This window comes from Borostomias antarcticus, assembly GCF_949987555.1.
Source record: "Borostomias antarcticus genome assembly, chromosome: 17".
NCBI classification, from domain to species: Eukaryota; Metazoa; Chordata; class Actinopteri; order Stomiiformes; family Stomiidae; genus Borostomias; species Borostomias antarcticus.
Window position 1 is genome coordinate 338,007 of NC_140250.1, and position 21,127 is coordinate 359,133.

Genomic DNA, 21,127 nt, shown 5'->3' on the forward strand with positions numbered 1-21,127 from the left:
AGCCGGAAGGGGTAGTAGCGGATCTCCCCGCCGTGCGCCCGGTCAGCGCTGATCCGGACGAACATGGACTTCTCCTGAGCGCAGTCCACCGCTGGGGAGACTGGGGGGGGGGGGGACAAGTCCACTCATGAGCTTCACGTCTTCTCGGAGGATCGGAAATTCGCTGAGAGGTTCTAGAACGCTCCGTTCCAGCGAGGGGGAACCTGAACAGTCGAGCGGATTAATACCTTCGCTCTCTCTCTCTCTCTCTCTCTCTCTCTCTCACTCCATTTCTCTCCTGTCCTCATCTATATACTTAAAATCCTCCACTCCTGTCTTTCCATCCTCCCCCTTCATTCTCTCTCCCCCAAAGTCCCTCTCTCCCTCTCCTCCCTCTCCTCTCTCCTCCTCCCCCCCCCCCCCCCCCCCCCCTCTCTCCTCCTCCCCCCCCCCCCCCTCTCTCCTCCTCCCTCCCCCCCCCCCCCCTCTCTCCCCCCCCCTCACCAGAGCCGATGCAGGCGGCCCATGGCGGCAGGCGGCTGGGCGCGGTGCCGCTGTAGAAGGCGGAGACGTCCTGAGGGGCGAGCAGCTCTGAGAACACGGAGGCCTGGAGGCGCTGGGGCTTAACGCGCAGGAGAGACGCGCCCTGGGGAGAGACGTACACCACCTTCCCCGACAGGAACGACACCGCCATGGAGAACGTGTCCTGAGGGAGGGAGGGAGGGAGGGAGGGAGGGAGGGAGGGAGAGGTCAATAACCGGGTCGCTGAGGTGAGGGGGATGTTTGACCTTTCTTTCATGTTTGCTTTTTCCTTCCTGCTAGACTGTGGACCTACAGTGTTTTTGAGGGTGGGGGCGGGACCTACGGTGTTTCTGAGGGAGGGGGCGGGACCTACAGTGTTTTTGAGGGTGGGGGCGGGACCTACAGTGTTTTTGAGGGTGTACTCCGAGCTGATGTTGTCCAGCTCCTCGACGGTGAAGGTTGACAGGTCCAGGCTGCAGCCATGACACTCCTCCACACTCCACTGGTGGTAGTACTCCTGGTTGGCTGAGGACACACACACACACACAGTCAACGGTTGAGTCACAATCTGTGTAACAATTACACACCAACACTCTTCTCCTCATACAAATTGGACACCCCCCAACACACACACACACACACACACACACACACACACACACACACACACGCGTCTCTCACCTCGGACTTGCTTGACGCAGCTGAGGGCGTACTTGAGCGCGTCCAGCGTGCTGGAGTGACCTTTGCCCCGGCGCTCGGCGGGGAGGCGGATCTTCAGCTCCTTCAGCGCCTTCATGAGCTCCTTCTGCGTGCGCATGCGCGCCGACTGGTCGCTGCTACAGCCCGAGGTGGAGGGGGGGTCGCGCTCCGAGCCGGCGCTCAGCAGGCTGTAGGCCAGAGAGCTGCTGGGGGGGGACAGGCTCTGGGAGTTAGAACTGGAGGGGGGGAGGAGGAGGAGGAGGAAGAGGAAATGACCAGGGTGGGTAAACAGGAAGTGGGGTAGGGAAATTAAAGGGTTGAGAGAAGAGGGAGGGAGATGCATTAATATTATTGCTGCTTCATTCAGTCACTTGTTCAGTCATTCATTAACGCCCTTCTTTGCTGAGGAGTCAACATTGTTCTGCCATCGCCGCCCCGTTGAGTCACCCCCCCCCGCCCCCCCCCCTTGGAAGAGCCCTACTGATATCCCAGAACGCATCTGGAGAGCCCTACTGATATCCCAGAATGCATCTGGAGAGCCAATCAAGAATCAGAGTCAATTCTGATTCCCAGTATGAGTTGTGATTCCCAGTGTGAGTTGTGATTCCCAGTGTGAGTTGTGATTCCCAGTGTGAGTGCTGGTGTGTGACCGGGCTGATTCCCAGTGTGAGTGCTGGTGTGTGACCGGGCTGATTCCCAGTGTGAGTGCTGGTGTGTGACCGGGCCTCACCTCTTGTTGCTGTCGGTGGTGTCCTTCCCGGAGTCCTTCCCGTTGGAGGAGCTGTGGGAGCTCCTGGTGGACTGGCGCCTCCTCGACTCGCCCTCCATCCCTCGCTCGCTCTCCCGCTCGCCGGAGTCGTTCCCGCTCGACAGCGCGTCCGTGTCGTCCAAGTTACTGCCCCTCCGGTCGCCGCCGGACGAACCGCCCGACCCCGACGTGGCCCCGGGGGAGGAGCCACGCTCCCGATTGGTCGGCTTGGCGGCGGGCGAGCCGCCATTGTTGTTTGAGGAGTTCACTCCTGGACCCGCCTCTAACTCCTCCTCCTTCTCGGTCCTTCCCACTCGCCCCCGAGCGTCGCTTCCAGGGGCGGAGCTTGAGTTGTCATAGCTCATCCTAGTTTAGGACTATGCTGGTGAAGCTTGGTTGAGACACGCACTCTCAGCCAAGTAAAAACAAGGAAAAACTTCAAGTCTCTTTTTCGCGTTTTAAGTGGGACTTCTATTACAATATAAGTGAATCATGTTTGCGGTTGGTTGAGTAAAACTAGACAGAGAAGACCATGCTCTCTCGTGGCTTGTGAACAGTTCGAAAAATAACAACGCTGCTTCCCGCAGTCTGTCTTCTGCTGTTTACACCATGGAATCAGCAGAGAGAAGAACAGAAACAAAATGGCACCCCTCGGGAATCTTTCTGAAGACTCGAGAGATGGAATCTGCCGGTTATGAAACAGGCTTGGGTATCTGCGTGGACAGAAGGGCCGTGACAGCCGGCGTGAGATCGAGAGACGGCAGAGCGCTGCTGTCCCTTCACTCAGAGGAGCGCTGGGAGTGTGAACTCCTTTCTTCTTCTTCTATCTCGGCGCTAACAGGCCACCTGGGAGAGGAGAGAAGAGAAGAAGAAACGACTTGTTAGAACTGTGTGCGTGTGTGTGTGTGTGTGTGTGCGCACGCCCAACTGTTGGTCCATTTCCCAGAGATCTGGCTGAAGCCAGTCCTCCCCTCCTTCACAAACCTCCCCCTGGAGTGACTCTGAAGACAGACAGGAGGCAGATATGCAACAAGGGATGACGTCACCAGCACCATGCGGGCCCCTTCTACCCCCCTCATCAGAACCAAGCCTTCACCAGCACCATGCGGGCCCCTCAAACCCCCCTCATCAGAACCAAGCCTTCACCAGCACCATGCGGGCCCCTCAAACCCCCCTCATCAGAACCAAGCCTTCACCAGCACCATGCGGGCCCCTCAAACCCCCCTCATCAGAACCAAGCCTTCAGGACAGTTAGAAACACAGCTAGGAGAGAACTAAAGGCTAAAGGGCCTCGGAGAAGGACACGGGACGGCCTACGCAGGTAATGTACCACGCTATTTACGCCCCGAACATTCAACACATAATCCCATAATCCATCAGGCCTATTCTGATACAAACTAACAAAAGTGCGCACCGCGCAGAGTGGGTGGGCATTAAGCGCTCATCCATGCATGCTTCCCGGGGGGGGGGGGGGGTGTGTGCAGGCTGACCCCCCCCCCCCCAGGCCTTCCTGACACCAAAGTCACAGGAAATGCACTCCAAGCACTATACGCCTCCACACTGCACCCGTGTCAAAAATACCTAATCTACATACAAACACCTAATCTACAAACACACCTAATCTACAAACACACCTAATCTACATACACACCTAATCTACATACACGTAGGCAAAAACTACAGCCCACATCAAAAGGCGTACAAATAATATAGCCTATAGGATGTTGTGTGGGAAAACATGAGGTATTCTGGGAAAGGAACCCAAATTAACATAATATTCTGATAGAGACATAATTTTCAGTAAGCATGAGGAAGTAGTCTATATGGCTGTAGTCTATATGGCTGTAGTCTATATGGCTGTAGTCTATATGGCTGTAGTCTATATTGCTGTAGTCTATATTGCTGTAGTCTATATTGTATTCTTTTTAGATCTAGCCCGTCTTGAGGAAGTTGTGTCTGGACCTTGACACATTGGATAAAAAGCTCATGGGTATCAATTGTTTATTTATTTGTACAGGGACAACACACATCAATCAATAAGCCTGGTCAACCAATCTGGATCAGTTCCTTACTCTGCCACCAGAGAGGCCAGAGCATATCAATGAGCTCTCTCTACAACCAGAGAGAGTGGACCTGGCAGACGGGCGGAAGGGGATACCTTTGTTGTGTGAAGATGATGACGCTGTCGTCGTCAGCTCTAAACACATGTTTGGTCACATTGTCATCCTGTTGTTGACCACGCAGAGACATAGTCGCAACCGTTCAGATTGACGTCAAGAGCTACGAGATTACGAGCTACACGATTAGATTACAGCCCCTCTGCCACAAACACGCCCACAACTAGTAACTAACTAGTACACTACGAGTTAAGTGGAATAAAACAGTAAACTCATCACATTTGCATATGGGCCACATGTAAGATATCCTTGTGCATTCGCTGATTCTAATACGGGGACACTATAAAGACACTATAAAGACACTATAAAGACACTATAAAGCACAACAAGATTTACTCGAGATTTTTGGACTTTTGATTTGCTTTTTTTTTTTTCACCGTCATGTCTTTTCATTCTCCTGTCCTGTACCCTGTCCTCCTGTCCTGTACCCTGTCCTCCTGTCCTGTACCCTGTCCTCCTGTCCTGTCCTCCTGTCCTGTCCTGTACCCTGTCCTCCTGTCCTGTACCCTGTCCTCCTGTCCTGTCCTGTCCTGTACCCTGTCCTCCTGTCCTGTCCTGTCCCCTGTCCTCCTGTCCTGTCCTCCTGTCCTGTCCTGTCCCATGTCGTCTGAAACAGCGACCTAGTCAAATTCATAGTATGTGAACCATAAACGTGGCTAATAAACAGATCTTAAATCTTGAAATAGCCATCGCGCTGTACAAAATCAAATCATGAATAAATGAATTCTCTACTTGCATCGTTATGATATCACTGCGAATATGTCGACAAACAAACGAGTCAATCGAGGAGAAATGTTTTTCCTACCGTGATGTCCAGATGGGAGGATAGAGCATCTATGGAGGGTAAATATAGAGAGGATAGAGGCATCTATGGATGGTAAATATAGATATTAATATAGATCTTATTCTGGGCTGTTTCCCTGCAGCGTCTGCATGCAGCGGTCCTCCTGGTCTGTTCTGTACATTCTGTCCAACCCGCTGTGTTAAGTCCCTTAGCTCAGCTTAGCCTCTGATTGGCTGCCGGGGTACAGCAGCTAAGCCTCTGATTGGCTGCCGGGGTACAGCAGCCCCGCCTACTCTGTTCTGTCAACACACATGGCACGTGTCCTCGGCTGTGATTTTCGCGAGTCCTGCGGGCCCCTGATTGGCCAGAGCTCCCGGCCAATGACAGCCGCTCCCTGAGTGCAGCGAGTAGACCGCTGACGTCGGCACCACCTCATCTGCGCAGTTCCACTAGTTCAAGATGGAGTGTGTGATACCTTCACCGATTCCAGATAAGAGTCTGTTCAAATGTAGGCAAAGCCTCGATGTTTAATGCTGCAGCCGGTGTTGAATTATGGATTAAGTCTGAGGATTCATCATCCTTGTTTGTTGCCGCCATAATAACAAATATATGGCTCTGATTCCACAGAGATGAATGAACAGTGGACACTTCCTACATCTTAGACAAACACTGAGCCATAAGGAAAACCCAAACCCGTTATCAAATAATCTAGTTCTTTGTTATAGCCCTCTGTCTCCACATGAGCAGAGAAAAATTCAGTGCTTGTACAGTACTTGGGCCTAGTATTTACAGTACTTGGGCCTAGTCGCACGTAGGAGCAGGTGCTAGGCAGGAAGGAGGACACTAGACAGGTGTGCTTGTGATTAGTGGGGTTTACTGCACTAACGAGGTCCTGATTGCAAAACAAATGGTTGCTAAATGAGCATTTACCTACCAATTAGCTGCCTCTCACAATCAGAAACCAATAGCAACTGGAACAGGTAGACTACTTGAGTCGAACTGACCTTGATTATATTAAGATATTATGAGCAATTACTAAAATCAGTTAATGCATTTTCATATAAGTAAATAACTCTCAAAGCTCATACCAAGGACAAGAACAGGCGATAAACCCAGGAACCTTTTGCCAAACCTGGCTACGCAGAAGCTCAGATACTAAAGCACCTTGGACCGAGTCAAGTGCAGGGCGTGCCACCCTCTAAGCCTGGGACACGGCGTGCCACCCTCTAAGCCTGGGACACGGCGTGCCTCTGGGACACGGCGTGCCTCTGGAGATAAACAGGTCTGTCTTCTGACAGGAAAAGAATTAACAGGTTTTTCAGCAGGAAGAACATGGACAAACACGTGTTCCCTGTCTGTCTCATGGTTCCCCCTCTCCAGACCCTGTCTGTCTCATGGTTCCCCCTCTCCAGGCCCTGTCTGTCTCATGGTTCCCCCTCTCCAGACCCTCCCTGTCTCATGGTTCCCTCTCTCAAGACCCTCCCTGTCTCATGGTTCCCCCTCTCAAGACCCTCCCTGTCTCATGGTTCCCTCTCCAGACCCTCCCTGTCTCATGGTTCCCTCTCCAGGCCGATCTACTGCCCTGAAGAGTCATTCTAATGGAAACGTTCCTCCCCAATACCATAGGGGTGAGTCCCAGCTGTGTTTGTCCACAGCCCTTCTCTCACACTCCTGTGACAGGGCAGTGTCTGTTCTGTCTGTTTACAGACCACTGACAGGGCTGTGTCTGTTCTGTCTGTTTACAGACCACTGACAGGGCTGTGTCTGTTCGGTCTGTTTATAGCTCACTGACAGGGCTGTGTCTGTTCTGTCTGTTTACAGACCACTGACAGGGCTGTGTCTGTTCTGTCTGTTTACAGACCACTGACAGGGCTGTGTCTGTTCGGTCTGTTTACAGACCACTGACAGGGCTGTGTCTGTTCGGTCTGTTTATAGCTCACTGACGTTTGCGTTTTGTTTCAAGTCCCATATTTAGGCCATCAGAGTGTGAGGGGCACCTTGTTTGGGCCAAATGTCCTTATAAATTGACCTATTGGCCGCAACAGGTTATCATGACCCTTCTATCTTTCATCCATGGCAATTTACCTTGGCACCCTACTGCATTTCTCTCAGTCTGTGTGTGTGTGTGTGTGTGTGTGTGTGTGTGAGAGAGAGGCAGTAATAGTAGACACCTCAAGCCCAACAGAGCGAAAATACTGTGCATGCATAATGTATAATTGTGTCATTCAGATTTGGAATTGTGTTACATACATCACAAACAACAGCAACACAAATCATCTATTCACAGCCATCAAAATATCATCCCAGTTGAGTTCATCCAGACTGTGTCAGCAGACATGACTGTATCATATGCATGTCAATAGTATCCTGTAGATAAAATCCCCTAATCCATGTATTCCAGGAATATTCTTGTCTAGGCTTCTAACCCTCTGCTCTGTGCATCAAAACCTCCCAGATATTCTCCTCTCTACAGAAAAACACAGACTAGACCTGACAATCAGTCATCTTACCCAGTTATCCCCAAATCAGAAGGACCAGAACCCCCCCCCCCTAAAAGTAGGTTATTTCCGATTGGCAATGCCCATTGGCCAACTAGAAAATGTACTTTCCCTGGAGCTCATCCTGCAAACGCACTTTTTTAGAAGAGCACGGTTGTTGTTGTTGTTAAAACAGCTCAACCCAATGAACTATGTTCAGCTCATGTGGGCTTTCCTCTCCGTCTTAAAGCAGTCGATGCCTTTGATATTTATTCAGCATTCAAACCCCTTCACGTCCTGCAAGACAGGACATTCAAATAACCGTCAACATGAGTCCAACTCTACTGTTGAACTAGGTGTGTCCAGCACAGCTATGACTAGCGTGGACAGTGTACTGCAACTAAGAACAACATGTTCTAATCCCCCCTGGGCTGCAACAGGGTTCAGATCTCAGATCAGATCTGATACTCAGTGGGCTCTTACACCCCTGGGCTGCAACAGGGTTCAGATCTCAGATCAGATCCTCACTGGGCTCTTACACCCCTGGGCTGCAAAAGGGTTCAGATCTATAACGGGCTGATACTCAGTGGGCTCCTCCCTGCAATGAGGCAGCAAACTGCATGAGGTTCAACCCTAACCCTTTAATGCACAGTGCGCCTCCAGGCCCATCGCTTCATATCCCCATGATGGGAGAGCAGCAGGACACGCATCCCGTTCCCCAGCCCCAGCGGGGGGGCATGTAGAGCAGCAGGACACGCATCCCATTCCCCAGCCCCAGCGGGGGGGCATGTAGAGCAGCAGGACACGCACCCCATTCCCCAGCCCCAGCGGGGGGGCATGTAGAGGAGCTGCAGAACATCTGGTCAAACTGAAGCATCACCTCCACATGAGCTCACGAGCACAATGATCCATCTGACGGCTGCAGCATCACAACACCGGTTGGGTTTGGCTTTCAATATCTGCAATGGTTGTGCTATGGGATGCACGTCACATGATCACACCGCTAAGACAAACATACTATTTAAAACAACAACAACAATAATAATAAAGTGCAAAAGGAAGTTTGATCTGCAGATGAGCCTAATAGCAGTAACGTAGTGCACCACTCCCAAAGCACGCGTGCAAAAAGACGATGCTTACCTCGAATGATGTAGTACTCTTTAAACGTCAGTATGAATAACGTGCATGTATTCCGTCCAACGAATGCAATACTAAAGCAAAGGTTTCGCAGTGAAGGTTTGGTGTCCTGAATGCACCAGTGTTGATCCGGGACCTTCCTCTCTGTGCTGTGCTTGGGTTCTGTTTCTGACACACATTCTGCGTCCCTTCACACGCAGAGGTACACGTGCCTGGGCACAGGCTGCTATGACATTATAATGAGCTCAGATCATTGGCTACCAGTCAGCAACAGCCCCGCCCTAGCCCCGCCCAGAGAGTTTGCCATTGGTTGATAGGGGCGGGGCTTGTTGCACGGGGCTGCGCGGTCACGTGGCCCCGTGTCTGCTCCCAAACTCCAGCGAGGAAGCGAACATGCGGTAATACACATGATGAGTGCGCATGAACAAAACCATGTACTAAACCGTCCACTGCGAGAAAAACAAGACACATATTCCACCTGGTTAAAACACCAAGTTTGAAGGCAAAGGTACAATGTTTCTTTTTATCGGTAGCATAAAACAGATCCCAACCCACATAAACTTGGTAGTATAGATACGCACCCTATTTCTGATGCGCAGTCGTGTCAGTATTTACGGTAGCAGACAGGCTCTGCATGTACGGTTCAACGTGCCACTGCAGAACCCGTACAGGGTTCTCTCAGGGTTCCTCAGCCCACACGGGCTCACGCGGCCGGCGGGGTGGTCGGGAGAAGGAATTAGGGCAGGGCGAGGAGGACATTGTGTTTCTTCCACAAGGGCTAGGTCGAGACATGATCCAATGAATGACTTACACACATTAGATAGATCCAATGAATGACTTACACACATTAGATAGATAGATAGATAGATAGATAGATAGATAGATAGATAGATAGATAGATAGATAGATAGATAGATAGATAGATAGATAGATAATAGATAGATAGATAGATAGATAGATAGATAGATAGATAGATAGATAGACAGATAGACAGATAATAGATAGATAGATAATAGATAGATAGATAGATAGATAGATAGATAGATAGATAGATAGATAGATAGATAGATAGATAGATACTTTAATAATCCCTGTGTGGGGGGGGGGGGATTGGGTGTTTCATCAGTGGAAAAGTATATCATCAGCAGGGTGTGTGTGTGTGTGTGCGTGTGTGTGTGTGTGTGTGTGTGCGTGCGTGTGTGTGTGTGTGTGTGTGTGTGGGGGGGGGGGGTATTTGGTTGCGCCAGGTTTACAAAATGCCTAAGAATAACACATGGGTAAATTACAATTAGAGCACTGTAGAAATCCTCGCCAGTGTGCACCAGATCACATGAAGATCTCAGTTTGGTCACACGGTGTGTTTCTTTCTTCTGCACCATCTTGTGCCTGGGTGGGCAGGTGTGTACCCTCGTCAGGTCTGCAGGGGAAGCTGCACCTTCTTGTGCCTGGGTGGGCAGGTGTGTACCCTCGTCAGGTCTGCAGGGGAAGCTGCACCATCTTGTGCCTGGGTGGGCAGGTGTGTATCCTCGTCAGGTCTGCAGGGGAAGCTGCACCATCTTGTGCCTGGGTGGGCAGGTGTGTACCCTCGTCAGGTCTGCAGGGGAAGCTGCACCCTGAGATGAAGATACCTGTAGCTAATCAGGATGTTAATTGGACTGCTACTGTACAACGTTGAATAAATTCAGCCCTAGACGTTACATTGTAATAGATTGTTGTTGACGGTGACAGGTCACATTTCTAAATTGCATAGCTGTTGGCTATAATAGCAGCACTGGCTGTTTTCCTTAACTAGAAATCAGAGAAAACAGGAACAAAAAAGTTAGAAAACATGTGTTTTGTTAATCCATGTTTTTGTTTATCTCACAGGTATAAAAAGGGACAGACAGCTAGGGATTGAAATGAGAGTTGTGGGTTAGGGACCAAGCAGATGGATGGATGGTCATATAGGAAGGAACTTCTACCCCCCCCTCCGGGAATAGGGAGTCGCCACTTCTTTACCCCTGGGCCCACACAGTATAGCTACCCACTTCATTAAACACCACGGATGTGAAAACGAACATGTCTGCTAGAGTATACCAACTTCTTTAGTCAGAGTATGGCCACTTCTTTAGTCAGAGTATGGCCACTTCTTTAGTCAGAGTATACCCACTTCTTTAGTCAGAGTATACTCACTTCTTTAGTCAGGGTATACACACTTCTTTAATCAGAGTATACCCACTTCTTTAGTCAGAGTATACACACTTCTTTAGTCAGAGTATACTCACTTCTTTAGTCAGAGTATACCCACTTCTTTAGTCATAGTATACACACTTCTTTAGTCAGAATATACACACTTCTTTAGTCAGGGCATACACACTTCTTTAATCAGAGTACCCACTTCTTTAGTCAGAGTATACCCACTTCTTTAGTCAGAGTATACTCACTTCTTTAGTCAGAGTATACACACTTCTTTAGTCAGAGTATACTCACTTCTTTAGTCAGAGTATACACACTTCTTTAGTGAGGTATACCTTTAGTCACCACTACACCCCTGGACATCACAGCAACCTGACTTCAGCCACAACTCTGGAGCGTGAAACCTGGATGCTTAGTTCTCCAGAAGTTCAGACGACCGATCCATTGAGCTGCATCAGGGTAGACGATGAGGAGGTATTTATAAAGACTGTATGTATGTATGTATGTAGCCTATGTATGGATGTATGGTATTGTATGTATGTATGTAGCCTATATATGGATGTAGTAGGCCTATTCTATATTTATACATACTGTATATATTTCTTGTAATTTAATTGTATATATTATATAATCTATATTCTCTATTCGTTATTCTGCTGTACCCCCACTGCTGCTGTTCTTTCCCCCTGCTGAAACACCCAGTTCCCCCCCACAGGGGTAATTCATTACTGCACGACGGGTTCTCTCTCCTCGCCTCGCGGGAAGAAAAGGATCACGACGCAGCTTGAGCACTGGAAACCTGCCTCTGGTTTCTGTATCTTCACAGCCCACAACCTCAGACGGCATTTGGTCTCTCTCTAAACCCTCTAGGGCCTTGTCCACAGGTCCTTTTGAAGTCACATTGACTATCTGGGTTTGTGAAAACGCAAGTGCACACTGCCCAGGCTGTCTCTGGCGCCATGGTAACGAGGCTGTGACACGCTTTCATATGCACGTTGAACAGGCTGCTCACTTTCCAACTTTGATTTTCAGCCCTTAAAGGATTAACATGGTGGTTCAATATAACACTTTCCAGGTATCTTTAGGCAACAACAAAACACATGTGTTTAACTATTTCAGAATTCATCCATACAAATTCTTTTAAAACATGTTTTTAGAGGTCTGAATCTGCCACTCAAAAAGTTCACTCACTCAAAACTGGGCGTGATTCATAACAACTGATTGACAGTTCTCTGAGCAAATGACCAACTGGAATCATTATGATTGACAGGCGTGTGCCCCGTTACCATAGCTACCACCGCTCCGAGCTAAACAACACAAGAGCTAGATCGCGCAACAGCCAGATCAATAGCCATTTTTCTAGCTGCTAACCAGGGGCATTTACAAAGTCCTTAATATTATATTAACCCCCAAACATTATAAAGATACACGCTACCTAACAGGCCGTATCCTCGAATTTGCATTAGGCCAATTTGGGAAAAGTACGATAAAAGTATAACGACGACACGTCTCCCCCACGACAGAGGAAAAGCACCCTGCAGCCGGCCACGCAAGCTTGGAGGCTTGGGCTATTAGACTAGCTTTCAGCCAGCTACGAACAGTATAGACCTAGTTAGTCAAATAATTGCAACTGTGGGTCTTACCAGAAGACAGATCATTTGCGCTGTGAAACCGACATAAAATCCGCATTGTTCACCAGTCTAACGTTATTTATCTTAGTAGGTGTCCAACAAAGCCAGTTGAACACTGAAACGTTACTGTTCTGGGGACATCTGTCAGTTGTGGTGATATTAAGGAATTGAGTGGAATACCACCGCAATAACTGATTATTAGTCAGATCAATTCAATCATTATAGCTTGTTTCATATACAAAGGCAACACAATGTGCGCTTTACAGAAAGGGGGAGAGGATGTAGCCTACATGTAGCCTACTTATCCTACCCCGAATTATGTGGGAGACTGCATGCGTTTGGAGAGATAGCGGGCCGTGCACCACGACTCCGTGAGCGCAGCGGTCAAGGGGTATAGCCTACTCCGGAGTCTGGAGACTAACAGGTCATGCAGTCAATAGATCTCGTTTTGAATGTTATTGTAATGCCCTCTGGTTCTAATAGAATATCGCTACTGGAGCTGTTTAATCCCAAAATGCGCAATGCTTCCTGAAGTTGGGTCGGATCGAGGTGCTGGGATGATCAACATTATGTGGAGCAGATGCCACAGTGATGATAAGGTTTACACAACTTTCAGAATGTTTTGCAGAATGACAATTATTTAGAGTTGTAAATTATGAAAGGAACATAATAACTTGACTTAATATCTTCACCTCCACCCACCCTGAAATGTAGTCATAATTTTAGCACAATAGCCTCTATATGCGCCTCACAACGCTGCAATACAAGACCTTAGGACAAACGATTCAGTACACAGCAGGTGTGTTTGATCAAGTTCAAATGTGAGAATAAATAAATGACAAAAACCCGCACGGGTACTGTAGGACTACGTCTTTATTTTCCGAGGTAATTGTTGCGCATACAACATGACATTAAATTAAGACATAGGCTACTTTCTCATAAAACAGGGCGGTGTTGTAACATTTATAATATCATTAGGTGACATTGGCTGCAACCTGCCCTCCAGGACCTGCACACCTCCAGAGCCCTGAAGGGACCTGGACCTCCCGAGTCCCAGTATTGGAAATGTAGTGATCTGGCTACAAGAAAAGGGGACAAATTATAAAAGCGATTAGTAATAGCATCGATATTTTGCATATGCAAAACAGCATAAATTACAACAATAGGCTATTTATCAGTAAGTCTAAATTATATCGAATTAAGTTTGAGCGAGAGATAATCGGGAGATTCTTGTGGAGACAAACTGACTTATATCCACCTTTGACTTCGTAACTTTGCCTATTGTATTGGCCTATACAACAAAGCACGCTCACAACAGTTATGGTAGGCTATCGCTTCGGAAACCTTACAGCACAGTTTGCACCTGGTGCAAGTAGATTTTATGCCAGGGAAGAGTACAGTATGATGCGCTGTGTTTCTGCCAGGGAAGAGTACAGTATGATGCGCTGTGTTTCTGCCATTGCACAGGACGGCTAACGTTACCAAAAGCAAATGCATTGAGAGCTAACGTTAGCATGCTAGGATAATTAACACAGCTAGCTGACATTCCAAACATTAGGCTAGCTAACGTCAACATGCTGGATAAAGACAGATAGCTAGCTGGATCAGACAGCTTTTTAAAAACTGTTGCCAATTACAGCTAACGTTATGGTTCGTTTATCTAACATTAGCTAGGTTGGCTACTAATCAGACACGATCATGGTAAAAACTTCCCAATTTGTATGACAACCACAAATACAATTAGGCCTATAAAATGTACAAATTATATTAAAATAAGAGGTGGTCATCATTGAGACTGCAACTATTCAATTGTTCTCAAGATGAGAAAAGGTTCAGAACTACCTTACCGTGTTAGATAGATGGTGAAACGGCGCAGACAGGTTTCTGTTGGAGGCGGTGCAGGGGAGTGGAGGAGGGTTTTTCAAACTTTAGGGTGACGCCAAGAATGGGAAAAACGTCACGAATTCGGAGTATTTTTACCCCGAGTCAAATTGGACTGAAAATGTTACGCTTCCAGTTTCTCAAAAACGACAAAACGGATATATTTAATGTTTTTATTGTGTTTCTTCAATGTCCTATTGTGCAAATAGCACGTTCAAACTCAAAAAAAGTGAAAATCACCATGTTAATCCTTTAATTCGCCAAGAGAAAACACAAGAGGAACAACATTTTGGTAGTCTCTCTCCAGACTCAAACATCACGTTGAATTGCAGCTATGCATAGCCTACTAGATAATAGAATCTGGGCCACTTCGCTGCCCCAGCAGGTGTCCTGAGGGGCCATATCATATCTATGGGAGATAAATCCTAGGCTCCTGAAAGTCATTAGCCTCCTGACTGACTGGTGTCACCGGGATTACGGCGCTACCAATGAATTGCCAGGATTTGAACAGCAGATTTTTAGAGTCCACATGGTTCTCATTACAGCGTTTTATGTAAACAGGAAGGTAACAGTGATGTAAAAACAAGCCCAAAACTCCGGTTTTCCTGTCCACACGACAACACTGAAAGTGGAACACACGAATTTTGGGCGAAGCTGACCAACGGCAAAATAATTGTAGAGTAGCTGGAAGCTGGTGCAAAGGCAATAGTAAACCCATTGGATCTAACGCTCAGAGAGCAGTGTTTGTATCAGGATGGGGTTCTAAGAGCAGCGTTTGTATCAGGACAGGGTTCTACGAGCAGCGTTTGTATCAGGACAGGGTTCTACGAGCAGCGTTTGTATCAGGATGGGGTTCTAAGAGCAGCGTTTGTATCAGGACAGGGTTCTACGAGCAGCGTTTGTATCAGGACAGGGTTCTACGAGCAGCGTTTGTATCAGGATGGGGTACTAAGAGCAGCGTTTGTATCAGGACAGGGTTCTACGAGCAGCGTTTGTATCAGGACAGGGTTCTACGAGCAGCGTTTGTATCAGGACGGGGTTCTAAGAGCAGTGTTTGTATCAGGACAGGGTTCTACGAGCAGCGTTTGTATCAGGACAGGGTTCTACGAGCAGCGTTTGTATCAGGACAGGGTTCTACGAGCAGCGTTTGTATCAGGATGGGGTTCTACGAGCAGCGTTTGTATCAGGACAGGGTTCTACGAGCAGCGTTTGTATCAGGACAGGGTTCTACGAGCAGCGTTCGTATCAGGACAGGGTTCTAAGAGCAGTGTTTGTATCAGGACAGGGTTCTACGAGCAGCGTTTGTATCATGACGGGGTTCTAAGAGCAGTGTTTGTATCAGGACAGGGTTCTACGAGCAGCGTTTGTATCATGACGGGGTTCTAAGAGCAGTGTTTGTATCAGGACAGGGTTCTACGAGCAGCGTTTGTATCATGACGGGGTTCTAAGAGCAGTGTTTGTATCAGGACAGGGTTCTACGAGCAGCGTTTGTATCATGACGGGGTTCTAAGAGCAGCGTTTGTATCAGGACAGGGTTCTACGAGCAGCGTTTGTATCAGGATGGGGGTTCTACTCGGAGCAGTATTTATTTTGCCTTGCTTGACTTAGTTGCAGTAGATATGTACAAAGAATGGGCAGCTATGGAGCAGTATTTTATGTTAAAATTAGCCAAAACGTAAATAAATTAAAAATCCGTCCTGTCACTGTCTGTCCGAGACCACTGGCGGTACCCGTGCCAAATATGAACGCCGTCAGGGTGAAGGTGTCTGAGGAAACAGGGAACAGACAGACAGAGATAGACAGAGGTCTGGTCTAAATGTGTAAGATGTTAGTTGACCTAGAAATATAGCTTGACCAACACTCACATCTTACAGTTTAATATTGAAAACGCGGTGGTTTTGAACTGTCTAGGTCATGGGTTCCCAAACTCCATAAATGTGGGCCTCCCCTCTGAAAACAGTGACACACCCGCGTCCCTCCAACCCCCCAAATTAGTCCATTTTGCAAGGCAGCGTTAGCTAGCCCATAACGTTACACAGCTAAGTTAGCTCGGTGGCACCTGCTGCTAGTTAACATTATGACGTTTTCACCCAATACATTCATGCCTGCGGGGAGAGGCTCTCTCTGCACTATCCACACATTTAGTATACATCTCTCCCATTATTTATTTAAATCTTCTGACCTTTAAAATCACGTTTCATTCATAAAAACCATAGACATTTAAAAAATAAAATGTTTTTCCTTTTTTTTTTCTTCTAACCACCCCTCCACGCCTCCCCTGAATTTCTTTGGGGCGTCCCAGGGGAGGCGCGCCTCACAGTTTGGGAATGCCTGGTCTAGGTGCTTGTTCCCTCACAGCCGAACAAGAGTAGCACACTGGGCCCTTGATCTCTGCTACGGGAACATGAAATTCCCCCTTCAGAGAGGCTTATCACCTCACAGGTCTCATCTGACACAGTTCCCTGTCTGGAGCCACAGGCCAAACGCTGACTGCAGGACGCTATTGTTATTGTTCCAGATCTGTCAAATAAATCGTGAAGCAAAGGCTGCTTGGGCTAGTAGGCTAGTAGTATTCCAGATGTCTCCATCAAGAACGGGCGTGAACGTGGACTGGACTGTTTGTTTTTTGTTGCTCAGCCCAGAAGCCCAATGTTACTCTCAACTTCTTGACCAGCTGATCTGCTGTTTGAAGGAAAGTGTCTGTATGTGCTCTCTGTCTGTCTGGATTGTCTGTTTTGTCATTTTAAAGAGTTTTTAATAACCCACAGGGACTACAATTAAAACTTAGCTGGCTAAATCCAGACGTTTTATGGAAACATTGATTATTGTCCACTGTCCCCATAAATCAACGTAAATTAAATTACAATTATGTTATGAATCGGGGCCTGTTAGCTGGTTGTTCTGTGTCTAACTTTCCATCTTAAAGCACCACTGCATCTACACTACTCTACACAACACTACACAACACTACTCTACACTACACAACACTACACTACACTACACTACACTACACTACACTACACTACACAACACTACTCTACACTACACTACACAACACTACTCTACACTACACAACACTACACTACACTACACTACACTACACAACTCTACACAACACTACACAACACTACTCTACACTACACAACACTACACAACACTACACTACACTACACAACACTACACTACACTACACAACACTACACAACACTACTCTACACTACACTACACTACACAACACTACACAACACTACTCTACATTACATTACACTATCCTACACTACACTACACTACACAACACTACACAACACTACACTACACAACACTACACTACACTACACAACACTACACAACACTACTCTACACTACACTACACTACACAACACTACACAACACTACACTACAACACTACACTACACTACACTACTCTACATTACATTACACTATCCTACACTACACAACACTACACTACACTACACTACACTACACAACACTACTCTACACAACACTACACAACACTACTCTACACTACACTACACTACACTACACTACACAACACTACACTACACTACACTACACTACACTACACTACACAACACTACACAATACTACACTACACTACACAATACTACACTACACTACACAACACTACACTACACGACACTACTCTACATTACATTACACTATCCTACACTACACAACACTACACAACACTACACAATACTACACCACACTACACAACACTACACTACACTACACCACACCACACTACACTACACAATACTACACTACACTACACTACACTACACTACACTACACTACACAACACTACACTACACAACACTACACAACATTGCATATTAGTGAGAAGGTGGTCTCTGCAATATAACTTGAAATGATGGACTGATCTTCATTAATCAACTGGTGAGAACTTGATCAGGACCAGGGTCGCACCATCAGGCTACTTGAGTTATTACACATTATTCAAACAGTTATTAATATTATCTGAGCAACTGTATTATTGGCAGGTTATTACATTGTCCTTCTTTATTATATTTTAAATGGCAAACGTTATTACAATTATCGGAAATTATTACAAAATTAGTTGCTACAAGGCTGAATCCTCTAAACCATGAGTGGATATGGGACGCAAGAAATCACAGTTCCAAAGGAATAGGCCTATATGACTATATCCATCCCATAATATGTTCATGCATTTTCTTTATTGTTTGCATTTCGGTGGAGGACCACTTTTAGTTTGGTAGCCTGTATGCTCATATATTACTGAGTGTGCCTTTAAGAAAAGGGTGTTCCTCTCCCAAGTTGTGGAGAATGAGGAAACGGTCGCGTCGTGGTGCGCGTCTGACCCGAGAGCGCGTCTGAGTCGCTGACTGTTTCAACCTGCGTCCTGAAGCCAAACACACATCACCACACCGGGCAGCACACCCTGACCACCCATGGGCGATTCAACCGGGACTCACGTTGGCATGCGTAAGTGAGCAAAACGTTTTACATGCCTTTAAAAACCACACGAACTCTCTGAATGTTTTAACCGCATGTCTTTTACGCACGGATGGAGATCTGAGTCACCCGATTTCGGGAGCTGCTCGCATCGTGGCAACAAAGTACCCGTTCAGTAGCCTCATGGATGTACAGTAGGCTACATTATTACCAGACATAGGCGACAAAGTTTATCTGTCGATTTCCGAGTTATAGATGTAACAGCGAAGATGAGATAACGGACAGGCAAAGCAGTGAAGCCAGCAGTCAATAGCCCTTCAATCAACCCGCACAAAGCTCAGGCCTGTTAGATAACCGCGTCAGTCACTTTTAAATCAGTGATAATCTAACTCGACCACACCAGTAGTCTTCTGATCTGATCTGATGTGTGTGTCTGGTATATAATGGCCTGGCCACACCTCTACTACCTCTGCTTCCACCTGAACACGGGGACACGCAGATCGGGTCAGGCAGTCTTAAAAGACCCCAAACCGGTTTTAAACAACCAAAGCTCCACATTAAGGGAGGACCAGTTGTGGTTGTTCTCTGCTGGGTCGCCTAGAATAACAGTGGACTTGACCTGTTTTGAGTTGGCTGGTATCTGGATGGCTGTTCTGTCCAGTCTGGACTTCCTGCAGCTGTTGAGTTCTCTGCTGCCCACAAAAGCCACAAACTAATCCTCAGATTTATTTGATTAGACTGGGGTCATTCCAACAGAAGGCTTCAAATAAACCCAAGCAATTTCATAGGAACAGATACGAGATTGTGTGTGTGAATTATTATTATTTTTGCTTCCCTCTGGAAAACGTAGGGGTGGGATCTATGTCCATCTGCCCTTTGCTCTCTGTAAAGCGCATTGTGTTGACTCTGTGTATGAACTGGCTACACAAATAAAGTTTGATTTGATTTGTGTGTGTGAGCGCGCGCATGCACGTGTGTGTCAGAGAGAGGGAATACCCAGGATGTTACTCTCTGTGTCCTCAGAGAGGCTAGGCCAGAGGCACACAGGACCCAGAACTACCTCAGTCTGCTGTCTCTGTCCCTCAGTCTGTCTCTGTCCCTCAGTCTGCTGTCTCTGTCCCTCAGTCTGTCTCTGTCCCTCCGTCTGTCTCTGTCCCTCAGTCTGTCTCTCTCCCTCAGTCTGTCTCTGTCCCTCCGTCTGTCTCTGTCCCTCCATCTGTCTCTGTCCCTCCGTCTGTCTCTGTCCCTCCGTCTGTCTCTGTCCCTCCGTCTGTCTCTGTCCCTCAGTCTGTCTCTGTCCCTCCGTCTGTCTCTGTCCCTCCGTCTGTCTCTGTCCCTCCGTCTGTCTCTGTCCCTCCATCTGTCTCTGTCCCTCAGTCTGTCTCTGTCCCTCAGTCTGCTGTCTCTGTCCCTCAGTCTGTCTCTGTCCCTCAGTCTGTCTCTGTCCCTCAGTCTGTCTCTGTCCCTCAGTCTGCTGTCTCTGTCCCTCAGTCTGTCTCTGTCCCTCCGTCTGTCTCTGTCCCTCCGTCTGTCTCTGTCCCTCCGTCTGTCTCTGTCCCTCCGTCTGTCTCTGTCCCTCAGTCTGTCTCTGTCTCTTGGATAGAGAGACAAGTCTCCCCTCTCTAAACATGAAGGGACTCTTAGCACAAACCCGTGGGGACCGTGAGGGCTACTGTGTCACGCTGACCCAACAGATCTGCAGCTGGAATATGTCTAGTACCCCCCGCCCCCATACCCCCCCCCCCCCGCCCCCATACCCCCCCCGCCCCCATACTCCCCCCCCCCGCCCCCATACTCCCCCCCCGCCCCCATACCCCCCCCCCCTCCCCCTGTGGCCAAAATGGTGTTCCAGTATCTCTCTCATCCTGGTTTGTGATAAGCTATTGGCTGGGCTCTGTTCCGTGTCCATTGTGCCTTGAAAGTGCTGCTGTCGTTGTGATACTATAAGTCAACATTAAGTGTTAGGAAACGATGTGGTTGCTCCATCGACTTGGTGACAGCGTGTCACTCGGTTTCCCTTCCTGAATTTATAAAAACCCCGTAGAGACACAGATGTTATTTGGACGTCTGTCGCCGGTTATAAAGTGCCTCTCTCACAGTCCAGAGCGTCAGGGTGGTGTAGTTGTGTTAGAGATGTGGCTTTAAGACGCTCTGGTAGTGAGTGACCTTCCCCGACGACCCCGGGACCTGATTGGTTCGTTTGTCCGGTGTCATCGTGCTGATGGATGGAGGGTAATGAACGAGCCTGTTTGTGTGAAGAGGGAAATGGAGGTTGTGTAGAAGGTGACGGGGCCGATTTAGGACGCGGTTAAACAGCTGATTATCACCGGACGGGTTAATGATTGTTGAGGGACACGGTGATCAGTGCTGTGTTTTACTCAGTGGTTAAACATCCACCTCTCTCTCTCTCTCTCTCTCCCTCCCTCTCTCTCTCTCTCTCTCTCTCTCTCTCTCTCTCT

The 21,127-nt window shown here is 47.8% G+C and overlaps 1 protein-coding gene across 1 annotated transcript in view; it reads right to left on the reverse strand.

The window, feature by feature from the left end:
* The window catches only part of per1b (period circadian clock 1b), a gene marked incomplete at its 3' end in the record, with an annotated part of 16,146 nt that extends 7,499 nt beyond the window's left edge, over positions 1–8,647 (reverse strand). Inside the window, 6 exon segments of the mRNA XM_084451532.1 lie at positions 1–100; positions 484–685; positions 905–1,026; positions 1,183–1,436; positions 1,931–2,794; positions 8,527–8,647. The exon segment at positions 1–100 is cut by the window's left edge and continues 95 nt beyond it. Coding sequence (XP_084307658.1) covers positions 1–100; positions 484–685; positions 905–1,026; positions 1,183–1,436; positions 1,931–2,313 — 1,061 coding nt within the window.
* Between the last annotated feature and the right edge of the window lie 12,480 nt (positions 8,648–21,127).